This window comes from Lepisosteus oculatus, chromosome 2, assembly GCF_040954835.1.
Source record: "Lepisosteus oculatus isolate fLepOcu1 chromosome 2, fLepOcu1.hap2, whole genome shotgun sequence".
Classification (NCBI taxonomy): Eukaryota; Metazoa; Chordata; class Actinopteri; order Semionotiformes; family Lepisosteidae; genus Lepisosteus; species Lepisosteus oculatus.
The window spans coordinates 14,825,432-14,838,720 of NC_090697.1; the positions used below are offsets into that span (position 1 = coordinate 14,825,432).

The window sequence follows — 13,289 nt, forward strand, 5'->3', positions numbered from 1 at the left end:
GAAAATAATGTTGAATGAGACACTGACCGTAGATAGAGGTCATTGTCTTAATGTATTTTGTTTTGTTCTAACTGCTGAATAGGGTAGTGGCTGTCATAACTGAGATGCTGTGCTAACATTGGTCTCTGTTGCTTAGCTTCAGACAGTAAAGTGGTAACATGTGCAGCTGTGTGGAGGATGCCGAAGGAATTGGAATCAGGCAGTCATGAATCCCCTGATGATTCATCAAGCAACCCACAGACCCTAGAGCTGCTCTGTCACCTTGACAACACAGCCCACGGCAATATGGCCTGGTAGGATCCTAAGTATTGATTTAAACCTTTTTTACAGTGGGGTAGGCCAGGGTTGAATGTGTTATTCACCAGTGTTTTCCAGCATTTGTTTTCCACAGTAAACTATCGACTGACCTAGTTACTGCAGAGCTAGGCTGGCACAGGATCCTTGTCTCGCCTGCTTGGCTAATTTTTAGTCTGTAATATATTTAGGGAACATTAAATGTTTAATTGGTTTGTGTGTCTCTAAAACATACACAGCGGTTACCTGTATTTTTAAAATAATTTTTCTATATAGCATGTTGTGTATGAATTTATGCTCACAAGAGCTTGCAGTATAGAATGATGCAGGTTTTAGCACCTATTGTTCTTTGAAAAAGGTTCATCTCACCACTTTGGCTTGCTTTATATCACACACAGTAGTACATTAGGCAAGCCCTTGGCAGATACCAGTCAGAAAGGGTTCTTAAGGGATATAACAGTTCTTAGTCAGCAAAGTTTAAGTTAAATAGTTAGGAGTTCATTAATGTTGTTCAATTTTGGCTGTTTTATGCAAATCCAGAGGGATAAAAAATATAATGATTATAAAGCCCTCCGAAACAATTATACAGACTGGTAGCTCATTCCTGATCACCTTTAATACTTTAATACTGCACAAGCAAACCTTCCGTTTTGCAATTAAAGTGCAGCTCAGTCTTTTAATGTGTGCAGTGTTTCACCCTGTGCATATGTGTTATTTTAAAGAATAAAACAAGAATGATTTCAATTCTGTTTTAACCGGTAAAGTTGTATTATACTGGCATTTTAATGTATTTGTACTTGGCAGCATCTTTGTAGATGTTCTGTCATAATGTAATCAAAAATAAAATAAAACTCTTTCACACAAGTATTTTGGATTTCAACGTATTCTCTGTGAATAAAGAACAAACATCCTGTTTTATAGTTATCACTTAAATGTAGTACCACTCATTCTACATTGGCCATGGTCATATTATCAGGACAAGAACCTCAATGTTGTGTATTCAGATATAGTGTTCTTCTCTAATTTATCAATTCACAAAGCCTCAGTTTAAGAGGACAGGTAATAACACCACAATTTTCCTACTTTTTTACTATGTTATGTGAAGTTTCTTGTACAGCCCTCTTCTTGCTTCATGGCTAATCTTTCTTTGCTTTCCACTTCCCTGAAGAATTTTACATGTAGGATACCTTTTAGATTGTAAATAACTCAGTAGTCTTTCAGGTAAGGAATAATGTTTAAAATGCCTGCTGCATGCTTGTCTTGTTTACTCTTTTCTAATACTCAGCAAAAGCGTTTCTGTATGAAGGCTTTGATCCCATTGTCTTTACCACCTTCTGTATTTAGGCTGTTCAGTTAACTCCAATATGATGCTTTTTTTTTTAGATGTTGTCTACAGCAGTCATTGTTTCCTGCTGCCAGACCACAGTCCTGCTGGTTTTATAGGGCTCTTAAAATAATTAACACCTAAAGACTTGGGAAAAGTGAGGTTTCAATGGCTAATTGAAGTCAGTGATTGTAAAGTTTAAATAGGTAATACAAAACTCAGGGGGAGGAAAAACATAATGCCATATAGCCATCAACAACTTGAGATGAACATCCTGATCTTTAGGTTCATTTTGTTTACTTTGCAGTCATATGACCCATTTTCTTGGAATTGGTTTTCTAAATGATCAGGAACTTCTTCCTGTGGTCTGGTTATCAAAGAAGAAGCTAATGTTGTGTACATTAGCTACAGTATGTGCCTCAGCCTAATACATGGTGATTAACCAGCTGATCTTTTTTGTCAGAAGAGGGAGCTCATGGCACAGTCCCCATCTCAGACAAAGCTTGTCATCGAATACAACCAAGTTACATCTCCTCCCCCATTTGACTTATCTCAGCTGTGGCTGGCAAGGAGAAGCAATGACACAACATTGGTGGGACAAACTGGAAGGGAATGAAAAAACAATATTCTGTCTTTTATCATCAAGGAGGCGAGTTCTTATTCAATAGGCACATCCATTGCAAATGATTAACAGATATGGATATGATGTTTTTTTCACTAACTGGGGTGTATTCGATCTCAAATCAGATGACCCACAATGGACTGTGTATTGGCTTGGTGCTATAAAAAAAGATGCTCCTTTAAGGAAGAATAGTATTTTAAGTAGCAACAACAACAGAACTGTAGTATCCATGGTCTGTAAAGGCAGAGTGGTGTGTGTGACTTTGGGGGGGTCAGTGTCACAAGTCATTTAATCTAAAAGCAGCAAGATTGTGTAGCTGCAGGTACTGTTACAGGAGAGAGTTAAATGAAAATCATAAAATATATAAATCTATACAGTGGGCATAAGAGTGAAGAAATAAAAAAAAAAGATTCAATTGTTTAAAATCTGATGTGAAGGCTAGACTTTTTTCACGTATTTGTTTGGCACAGTATTTGAGACAATTGACCTGCCTTGAAAGCACTCCCAAGGTGAGAAGTAGAGATTGATGGTCACAGAGACTGAAGGGCTGTCTCTCCTCCTAAGCGTGTGGTTTCTCAAGGGCAGGATTGATGTGCACTGAGGGAGATGAGTTGAGAAACAAATGTTACAGCTGCCTTCCTTGTACTAGTTTGGTAGATAAGTCCTTTGGCTTTTCCCACTCATTTTTAAGAATAACTCTACAATGGGGACAAAATCATTGGACAATTACATGAACAGGTTTGTATAACATGTAGAAGTATGAGAGACTGTTCTCTAATTGTAAGCCTTGGATTTACCTTCATTTGAAGCCCCTTTCATAGTAATTGGTTATTTTGGTACTGAGTAAATGTTATCCAAAATGTTTTTTTTTTTGCATGAAATAGAATGCAAGAGGAGTATATGTGGGCACTACCCACGCTATTTGAACGACTAGGACGCAGGGCAGGGCAATGACTTTTGCCACCTTACATGAGTTGTAAAAACTGTTCTGCCTTTGGCGTTAGATTTATAACATTAGGATTTTTTTTTTCTCAAGCAGCCGATGTGAATTACATACAGTACTTGGCTGGGATCCTTTTGAAAATGGGTTTCCTTTATCTTCTCGTAGCACACCATTGGCCATTAAATTAAAATGGTGGTCATAAAGTAGTTAAATTAAATTAGACTCAAATGTTGTCTACCTTCAAATAAACCTTAATTTATCTGTGCTTGTGAATAGGGTTAAAATAATTTTACAAAACACAACTGCTGAAATGACTGTACAAGTTTTTAAATGTCTTGAACAGGTCAACAGGCGTGTTAACCTTTTAAATGTTTTACAGTGTTCTCTGGGAACCCATGGGTGATGGCAAAAGGTTGATTTCACTAGCAGATAATCATCTTTTGCTTTGGGACTTGCAGGAAAACTGCACCAAGGCTACGGTAAGACAAAAGATCTTGAGATTGTATTGCTTCTTTAAAGATTTATTATTCAGTTGTTTCCAAATTATTACAGTCATTTACCGATACTACCGTTAAAAGCATCATTAGGCTCTGCATGCTCAGATGTTCATTAAGAAAATAATGTATATCATGCACTGCAGATAAGCTGTGATATAATAATTCTATGGGATAACAACTATTAATTAATAAAGCTTATAATGAATAAGGTGTTCATACCTTCATGAGTTTATTACAGCTACAGGGTATTATTTCTTTGCATTTTAGTATTAGTGAATGGTTCATTTTTAAGAAGATCAGAAAATGTTCCCTCTCACATCAAAATTCAGAGTGTATGGTACATAAACACTTTTACTGAATAATGTTTATGCTAAATATAGCTTTTATTTTTATTTGATACTGTTACTGAAGTAATTGATTTGTTTGTCAGGATAGGTATTTCCAGAGATCTCACAGAGCTTCCAGTTTAACCTTAGTAAAATGCCATTTGAAATAACATATCAAGCCTTAATAGTATACATTTTAATGAGAACAAAACAATTTGGTATAAGACCATAAGAAGAGTTGCAAATGAGAGGAGGTCATTTGGCATATCTTGTATGTTTAGTTTCCAGGAGATAATTCATCCAAGGATCTCCTTGGCCAGGATATGGGCTTCAACAATACGGCAGGATAGCTTGTTCAAGGCTCTCAAAACTCTTTGTGTAAATAAATAAAAAAACTCCTGTTCTCTGTTTTATAGGCAGTTCCCCATAGTTTCCACTTGTGTTCTGGTATGCGTTACATTTTTGCTTCTGAAGAAGTTCATATTGTTGACTTTATCAAAGACTTTGAAAACGTTGAAAACTTGAATCAGTCTTCCCTGTTTAGGACAAGAAACATTCCATTCTTTTAGCCTGTCAGTGTGGGAGAGAGAATGTATTATCTTATAGAGAAAGAGCTAGAGAATAATTCCTGTATGGTGACCAAGCCTGTACACAATATTCTGTGAGTTCTTACTAGTACATTGTAAATGTTTATACAACCTTGATTTTAGTTTTTTTCTTTTAAGTATTTAAAAAACTAAATTGTTTAGCCTTTCAAGCTTTCGCAACCCTCCATCTATCCAGTCAACTTCGGAAACGGCAATGAAAAGTGAACCAAACATGACAAGGTCATAACACAATTTTTGTGCGTTTAAATGCGAGAACAGGAGGCACTTTTCACAGAGGAATGTGAATCACAGTCTTCTCAGTCATGTTATGAAAGCCAATACCCTGGCTTATTGTAAGAAAAAAAAAGTTGAGATCAGTTAGCTTCTACCCAATGGACTAGATGGGCTTTCTCATTTGTTCTTATGCTATTATTCTTGTTGTTGCTTGTTTAAAGAACTTTTCATAAGTTGGTTATATAAAATTAATGTTTTCAGAATCCATGCTGACTATCCAATTACCACACGGATAATTGTCTAGTTTAGTTCTCGTTTTCTTTTCCATAACTTTGTATGTCCCAGATGTAAGGTTTATTACTTGATAATTACTTGGTTTGGTTTCTATTTGTATGGAAGGGTGTCATTGCGAATATTTCGGGGTTAGACAGATTCAGCACTGATGAGTACATTTCAAACCACAAGTATAGTGTCTGCTCCACAAACTGTACTTCTCTCGTACACCGCTTTACATTAATCATTACAGTGACTAGTGAGCAGGAAGTGCCGCATGACATCACAATTTGTGCACGATTTGTGTGAACTCTCACTTTCGCCCGTGGCAACACCAGAGGTTCGCAACAACATACCGACTTACTGTACATTACTTTCACCAAGTTCACAATTTGTGTTTATTTCGGAATTTGTAATTTTTTTCTGTACTGTCAATGAATTTATTTTGTCACCAAAACTTAATAACTTGTCTGAGAAATCTAGACTGCAGTTCCACTTTGAATAGGTGGACTGGACTTCAGCCTACTTCATTCAACCTTCGGATCCATGTGATGTATTTTTTTTTACATCAGATGCTCATTTAAAGGGTTGCATCATTCTCCATTACAAAATGTATTAACATCTACTTTGGAACTCATGATTTTAAAAGCTACTGACTTAAGAAGACGGTAAAGGGTACTGTCTGTACAACACCTCTGTGCACCAGCATGATATTTTTACTGTCAGTCTTGCATGCGAAATGGGATCTATTGAGTGGTATTTCTTGCTGTGAGCACTGAGCCCATTAAATTTGGAGTGAGGTTAGAAGTGAATGAGCTGACAACACAGCAAGATCCTTTTAGTGGTGAAAATGCAAATCCTGATATGCTAACCCCTTATCTGAACCCCGTTCAAGTATTCTGGAAAAGCTGAAACACTGTTGCATGTTCACCTCAAGTGAATGCTTATCTGGAAGTGAGGTCTTGAGCATCACAGGATGAAAAACTGAAGAAAAAAGTGCAACTGGGCTTTAATAAGTTTCTAGTTATGACATTGCATAACTGTTCAATACTCTATTTTACTGTACTTAAATAGAATATGTTTATATATAAATATACTATGTTCACTCTATTGATTTCATTTTTAACTTCAGAAAACATCAGACCTCTCAAGTGTTATTTACTGAAACCGAAAAGATTAAGTTCCTTTAATATGTCCTCATAGTATATTTCCTTTAACAGGGGAATGAGTTTCTCTTCTATGTGTCTTATCAAATACCTCTGAATACATAATATGTGTAAAAACACAAACATATTATGTTTTGGAGAAATTCAATATGATTGTATATACAGTACATAAAAAATGAATGCAATTCTTAGTTGCATTTCAATGTGAATATCCATATGACCACATCATTTTGATTCACAGACTATGTGCCAAGTTATGCTGTATGCCAAAAAGACGTCTCATCAGCAATTACAGCAGATGGAAAATTTAACAAATATCAAATATTTTCATATATCAAATATTCTAAATTTCAATTATAATGTTTTGCTCCTCTTCCTAACATCATCACCAGGTATGCAGTTAGGAACAGAGGTTCCCTGGCTAATACTTTTGGTAAATGGATGAAAAAAAGAAATTCTGAAAATATCCCTCTTCAAACACATTTTAAGTTGTCAGATATCACTTAATGGTGTGGAGCCTGTTAATATTTGTTTATAGCCCACTTCTTCCTTTTTTTCATTCCATTTGTTCAGTACTCATTTATTGTTGCAAGAGCAGTTAGCAAGTTCTAGTGGGTAAATTCAGATAAAGGCTGTCAATTCAAATGCTTCCAACTCTGGAGATGTGTATTGTGTTATAGCTATATTTATTGGCATCCTATCATAAATTATTTAATTCTCTATAGGACCATAATTGCTTTTTTAACAGCTCGTTAGAAAGGAATTTGTGTCCGATAACTTCAGTTTTACTTATACAGAACATCAATATAGTGAATAACACTTGTTTAAGAGTACATAACAGATACTGAGTACAGATATAGTATTGCAGTATTTAGGTATGCATCTGAAAAAAGGCAATATATACACACCGTGTATCTTTGTCAGTAAAGTACTAAATTTGATTTTGATTTTTACTAAACAGATTTCAAGCTCTGCTACACTGGAGGGCAAAGGTCAGCTGAAGTTTACGTCTGGCAGATGGAGCCCCCATCACAACTGCACGCAAGTTGCCACAGCCAATGACACAGCCATCCGGGGCTGGGACATTAGGAGCATGAGGTAATTCAAGCAAAGCAGCTTCATTAGCATATCACAGACTCCAGCTTTTCTGCTGTTTTTTTCCCTCCTGCTATTTTCAGCCTTGGTTTGCAGCGACTTTGTAAAAGCATCTTAACATCATTTTATATTACAGACAAACAAAAGAGGCTTTTTCATGTACTGTTTTAGTTTTGAGTTCTTGTTGTCCTCTGTGTAATGTCAACACGTAATTTAAAATATTTGGGATGGGCAAAAACAACTAGCTGTATTGCACTTAGAATCTTTGTTGACTTTAAATATTTTATAACATTTTTTATGTAATCTTTATGCCAAATTCAAGGAAACTACATATTTTACATTTTTATGCCTCATTTGTATGCCTGTTGTTTAAATCTTTTTAAAATGAAATACTCATTTTACCAGCTCACAGCCACAGAACTAAAAAGAATATGCCAGTTGGCTTTCCTACACATATATAATTAATAAATGTATCAGCAACATTGCAACGAATGCACTTTGGGATAAAAGTAAGAAGTACATTCTAAAAATCTTTTATTTTTTGTTCTGGAAAGTACAACATTAACAGCATTAGAACTTGGAGGGTCTGATACAGGAGCAATACACCTGTAAGGAATCACTGAGAGAAGGTAATCTACTGTGATTTAAGACAGTAGTTCGCAGCCTGAGTCGAGAGGAAGCCCTGTCTTCTACTTTTCATTCCAACTGAGTTTATAATTAAAGGCTAATTGATTACAATTTCTCTGAGACATATTTTTAAATTTGTTTGCCGCTCTTAAAACTTTGAATAAGATTTGAAATTAGCTTGTATGCTTTACCAGTTTCTGAGCTGCAGTACTCCCTCTCTTAAGCTGTGTTAGCTAAAAGCTAACCGAGTGGACCTATGCAGAAGTAAAGAAAAAAGTGATTGCGGAAATGCATGACACATTGTCATTCCACCCTGTGTATGTTCATCATAAATTAATGAAATGTTAAGAGATGTTTAGACAGAAATCTAAAAATGTGTTTTAAGTAGGGTATTTTTGAAACAAGATCCAAAACAGATTTATGGAAAAGGTATAAAAAATCTTAAGCAGAACCATTATGGAAACTTGTTAGCAACAATGATTAAGAGCTAGGTTGAAAAAAACATTAGACCTAAAAGGTACCCCAGACGTGGGGTTTAGAGCCAATAATCTTGGCCTTTCCTGTTGTAAATGTTTAATAATATAAAGTGAAAAAGATTAAGTATACAAGTCAAAGGAAAAGAAGATTCTCCAAATGTTGCTGAAGTTGAACTAGCAGAATAAATGAGTGATTTGATAACATTCGTAATTATTTCATACATCAGCTATACCTGAAAGATACGAGCATGTATTGCAGATGGATTTTTCAGAATGCAAGAAGGATAATTATGCTATAATGTATACGGAAATATTTAAGAAATATTGAAATACACAGAGAAACATTACAAACACCAGTACTTGTTTTCAGTAACCATTTGATGTGTTTTTAGCACCTCTCTGTATTTATAAGTTTTAAAGTCCCGGTTTCTCAGACCAGATTCTAAAACACAGAAACAGAAGAATTTAATTGATGTGTTGCAAAATTTTACAAATTCTGAATAAAAGACAAAATTGTGAACTTTGTGAAAGTACATATAGTCGTCATATTGTTGAGAGTTTGCGAGAATTGTAACATGAAGCGGACCTTCTTGTTCACTAGTCATTGTAATGACTAATGTAATGTGATGTACGTGCGAATAAGTACAAGTTGTGCAGCAGACATTTCATCTTAGAAGTGTTCCAACGTGATCTGCACAAGTTAACAAGTAGGTAGTATTTTTCCACAAAACTGTTTCAAAGTCAAAAACAAATTTTCTATTGGATTAAAAGACATGTATTCACAAGCCTGCTTCTTTACAGAATAGTGGGGCTGCTTGAAGTCACTGGAAGTTTTGTTCCATTGTTCTGAATCACAGACAACAACTGCAATAAGGTGCTGTGTATTCCTGGAAATTTTGTCCATTTTGTGATGTGAATTGGAAGTTTTACATGTTACTGTGTTTATTTTACTTTCATTCAGAATTCATTTAATAATCTCTACGAATAACAATTCAAAAAGGTTTAAATTGAAATAATCCAAGAACAATAAGAGATATGCTGACACTCCTCATAAGTACTGAAGAGTTTGCGTTGCCTTCTGCATGATTTAAGACCTAACTGTGAAGAGAGAATGAGACCATCTGCAGAAGACAATGTGTGAAATATTACAGCTACCATTTAATGGTTACCATCACCACAATTGCACTGTACAAATTGAACTGTACTGTACTTGCACAGTGAATGACCTATAACTTGTAAACCTTCAGGATATTCCTCCTTTGTGGAGGAATATGGCGTAGCAGTCTATCAAGGTCTATGTTTCACCACTGTCATACCTGATACAAACATTATACAGATTTTATTTTGGCAGTGTATCTCATTTCATACCGAAAACATTATTCTTTGATCCTTATTCTTTTCACATTTTCTGTGATTTTTAAAAAATATATACAGTATGTGTGATTTAAAACCATTTGATTATAGTCTTTAAACTTAAGTGTTATAGTTTTTTTTTTGCATCAGTCAGTATACATGCATATCTACGAATTTGTACAATATCTTCCAAAAGTTTTGTGAAGACGGATTTTCACTTAACCCAATATATTTTGATGAAGCAAAAGTATTGGGGAAAGTTGGGAAATACATATATATTGTTGTTTAAGTTTTAGTCGTTGCGTAATAAGGTACTCATAAAAGAGCTGTGAACATCCTATTGACCTGTTTTATTTTGTTTTCAGTGTTTAGAGACCACAGCCAAAGTCAAAATAAAAATTTAAAGAATAACAGGCAATTCTGAAGCTGAAAGAAATATGAGACCCCTAGCTCAGAAGTTCGGTATCCCAAAATCAACAATTTGTAGTACTGTATAATGAAAAAGAAAGGAACCACAGGTAATAAGTGCCATTCAGCCAAGACTTAGCCAGCCAAGAAAAACACCTGCTGTTGATCAAAGTTTTATAGACTTTGCTAGACTTTTATAGAGTATTATAGATTTGGTGTAAAGCAAAATCCATCTGTGACGTTCCTACCAACCCCTGGTTTAATGAATTCCAATTACTCCCATTAGAGCACAGATACCGACTTCCAAACTCCAAAACGAATGGATTTAAGTTTTCATTCATACCTGTAGCCATATCCTTACTTAACACTTGATTTTCATTGCAAATATTTAGGCGTATAGTTGTTATTTTTTTCTCTCTGTACACCAACTGCTGCCGTAAAAATAAATTGTCCCCCTCGGGGGTAATAAGGACACTTTCTCTATTAAGACTTCGATAAACCTTTACCAAAGTGATGGACCGTTTAAACTGTGGTAAGAAAAACGAGCTCCAAAGGAGGCCCCCTCATTTGTGAAGTATGGTGGAGCATTGCATGCTTTGCATGCATCTGAAACTGGCTCACTCCTCTTTATTGATGTAATGAATGATGACAGCAGCAGAATGAATTCTGAATTTTACAGAAAAGTGTTGTCTGCTTATGGAAATGCTTTCATGCATTTTGGGTGGTGCTTCATTGGCAGCTGGACAATGACCCAAAGCATTTGGCCAATGGAACAAAGGACTTCATCAGGAGAAAAAAGTTTTTCCAGTTACACATGCATTTTGCATGAAAAATTTAGAAAACAAAAATTAGTAGTTGGAACATACCACAAGTAGGCAAGAACTCAAGGTAGTTACAGAAAAGGCTTGACAAAACATCTTAGATAACTACACAAAGTTTGGAGAGCTCATTCGGTTGCAGAATTCATATACTTAGATTTTCTTAGATTTCTTGAGTTCTAAGATTGACAACATCCGGCATCTCATTCTCTCCACTACGGATATAATTTCCATACCTCCTCCCTCCTCATCCAACTTCTCTGGTTCCCGTCTCTCCAGCTTCTCTCTTCTTGACTCAGCATCCCTAAACAAACTAGTTACGCGCATGAAACTCACCACATCTATTTTAGATCCCATTCCCACCATTTTATTCCAGTCCTGTTTCTCTTCTCTCTGTCCCATTGTCCTCAATATAATACATGAATCCTTGAGCACCGGCATTGTAGCAACGGTCCTCAAAACTGCTGCTATTACCCCCGTGCCAAAGAAGCCTAACATGGCTCTCGACAATCTTAACAACTTTCGCCCCATCTCCAACTTACCCTTTCTCTCTAAAATTCTAGAACGTGCTGTCACACTTCAGTTACATAACCACCTCATGACAAACAACCTTTTCGAACCCCTCCAATCTGGCTTCCGCCAACTTCACAGCACAGAGACCGCCCTAGTCAAAGTCACCAACGATATCCTAATAGCTTCTGATTCTGGTTCTCTTTCCATACTCATCCTTCTTGATCTCAGTGCTGCCTTTGACACTGTTGACCATAACATCTTACTTTCTTGTCTCGAGACTGTGTTTGGAGTCTCTGACTCTGCCCTCAAATGGTTTAAGTCTTACCTCACTGATCGCTGTCACTTTGTCTCTCTCAATGGGTACAGGTCTGAAATTGGTCTTGTCAAGTCTGGTGTCCCCCAGGGCTCATTACTGGGCCCCTTGCTCTTCAGCATTTACATGTTCCCACTTGGTCAGCTTTTAAGATCAAATGGGCTCAGCTTTCATTTTTACGCTGACGATACTCAAATAAACATCCATACCAAACCCGACACTGATGTGGCTGTCTCTATTCTATCTAATTGCATCTCTGACATAAAAATTTGGATGACTCAAAACTTCCTTCATCTTAAATGTGACAAGACTGAAGTCATGCTAATTGGTACCCCCCATCAACATCATAAAGCCAGTCATGTAACCCTGTCTGTAGATGGCTCTGTACTTGAGCTTCAATCACAATTGAAAAACCTTGGTGTTATATTCGATTCTGGCTTAACATTCGACCCACATGTACAGCATACTGTCAAAACATCTTTTTTTCACCTTAGAAATATCGCAAGACTACGCCCTATGCTATCATTAACTGTGGCTGAAAAGCTGATCAACATATTTGTATTCTCTCGAATTGACTACTGCAATGCTCTACTCCCTGGGGTATCTAAATCTACTCTGAACAAGCTGCAGTATGTCCAAAATTCAGCAGCCAGAATCCTGACCAGGTCTAGTGCAAGTGTTCACATTACTCCTATCCTGGAGTCCTTGCACTGGCTTCCGGTCAAATTCCGCATAGACTTTAAAATCCTCATGCTCACCTATAAGGCTTTACATGGCTTGGCACCTCAATACCTGTCTGAACTTTTATCGCCCTACTCCCCACCTCGCAACCTCCGCTCTTCAAATTCTGCCCTCCTTACTGTCCCCCAAGCCCGTCTACATTGTATGGGCGACAGGGCCTTCTCCTGCTATGCCCCCAAGCTCTGGAACTCTTTGCCCAAGGATATCAGAGAGTCACCTTCTCTAAACTCCTTCAAATCCAGACTCAAAACCTTCTTCTTCAGAGAAGCCTTTACTTAACTGGTTCCATTCTTCACCCCTCTGCTCTTCTTAATACCACCTTCCATGGTCTCCTCTATTGTTATTGTTGTATTTCTGTAATTATAATTGTGTCCTATCTTGTGAAATCTTCTTATTTATTGTTGTAGTCTTCTTATTTATTGTTATTGTCATCCTGTAAAGTGCTTTGAGAAGTCACCTTTAAAGGCGCTATATAAAATAAAGTTTATTATTATTATTATTATTATTATTATTATTATTATTATTATTACTTATTGCCTAATAAGGATATGGAACCAAGTTAAACTTTGAAAGTTTTCTTAGGTGTCCCTATACTGTTGTTCACCGAGTTGAACACAAGGTGTGTTTTTCTTCTAATATGGTCAAATGCATGCATGGAATTACACACAGGTAAAATGTG

The 13,289-nt window shown here is 36.3% G+C and overlaps 1 protein-coding gene across 1 annotated transcript in view; it reads left to right on the forward strand.

Moving 5' to 3' along the window:
* The window catches only part of eipr1 (EARP complex and GARP complex interacting protein 1), a 42,128-nt gene that overhangs the window by 8,482 nt on the left and 20,357 nt on the right, over positions 1-13,289 (forward strand). Inside the window, exons 4-6 of the mRNA XM_006626381.3 lie at positions 137-293; positions 3,563-3,662; positions 7,228-7,364. Of these exons, the coding sequence (XP_006626444.1) occupies positions 137-293; positions 3,563-3,662; positions 7,228-7,364 (394 nt within the window). The remainder of the gene's footprint in view (positions 1-136; positions 294-3,562; positions 3,663-7,227; positions 7,365-13,289) is intronic.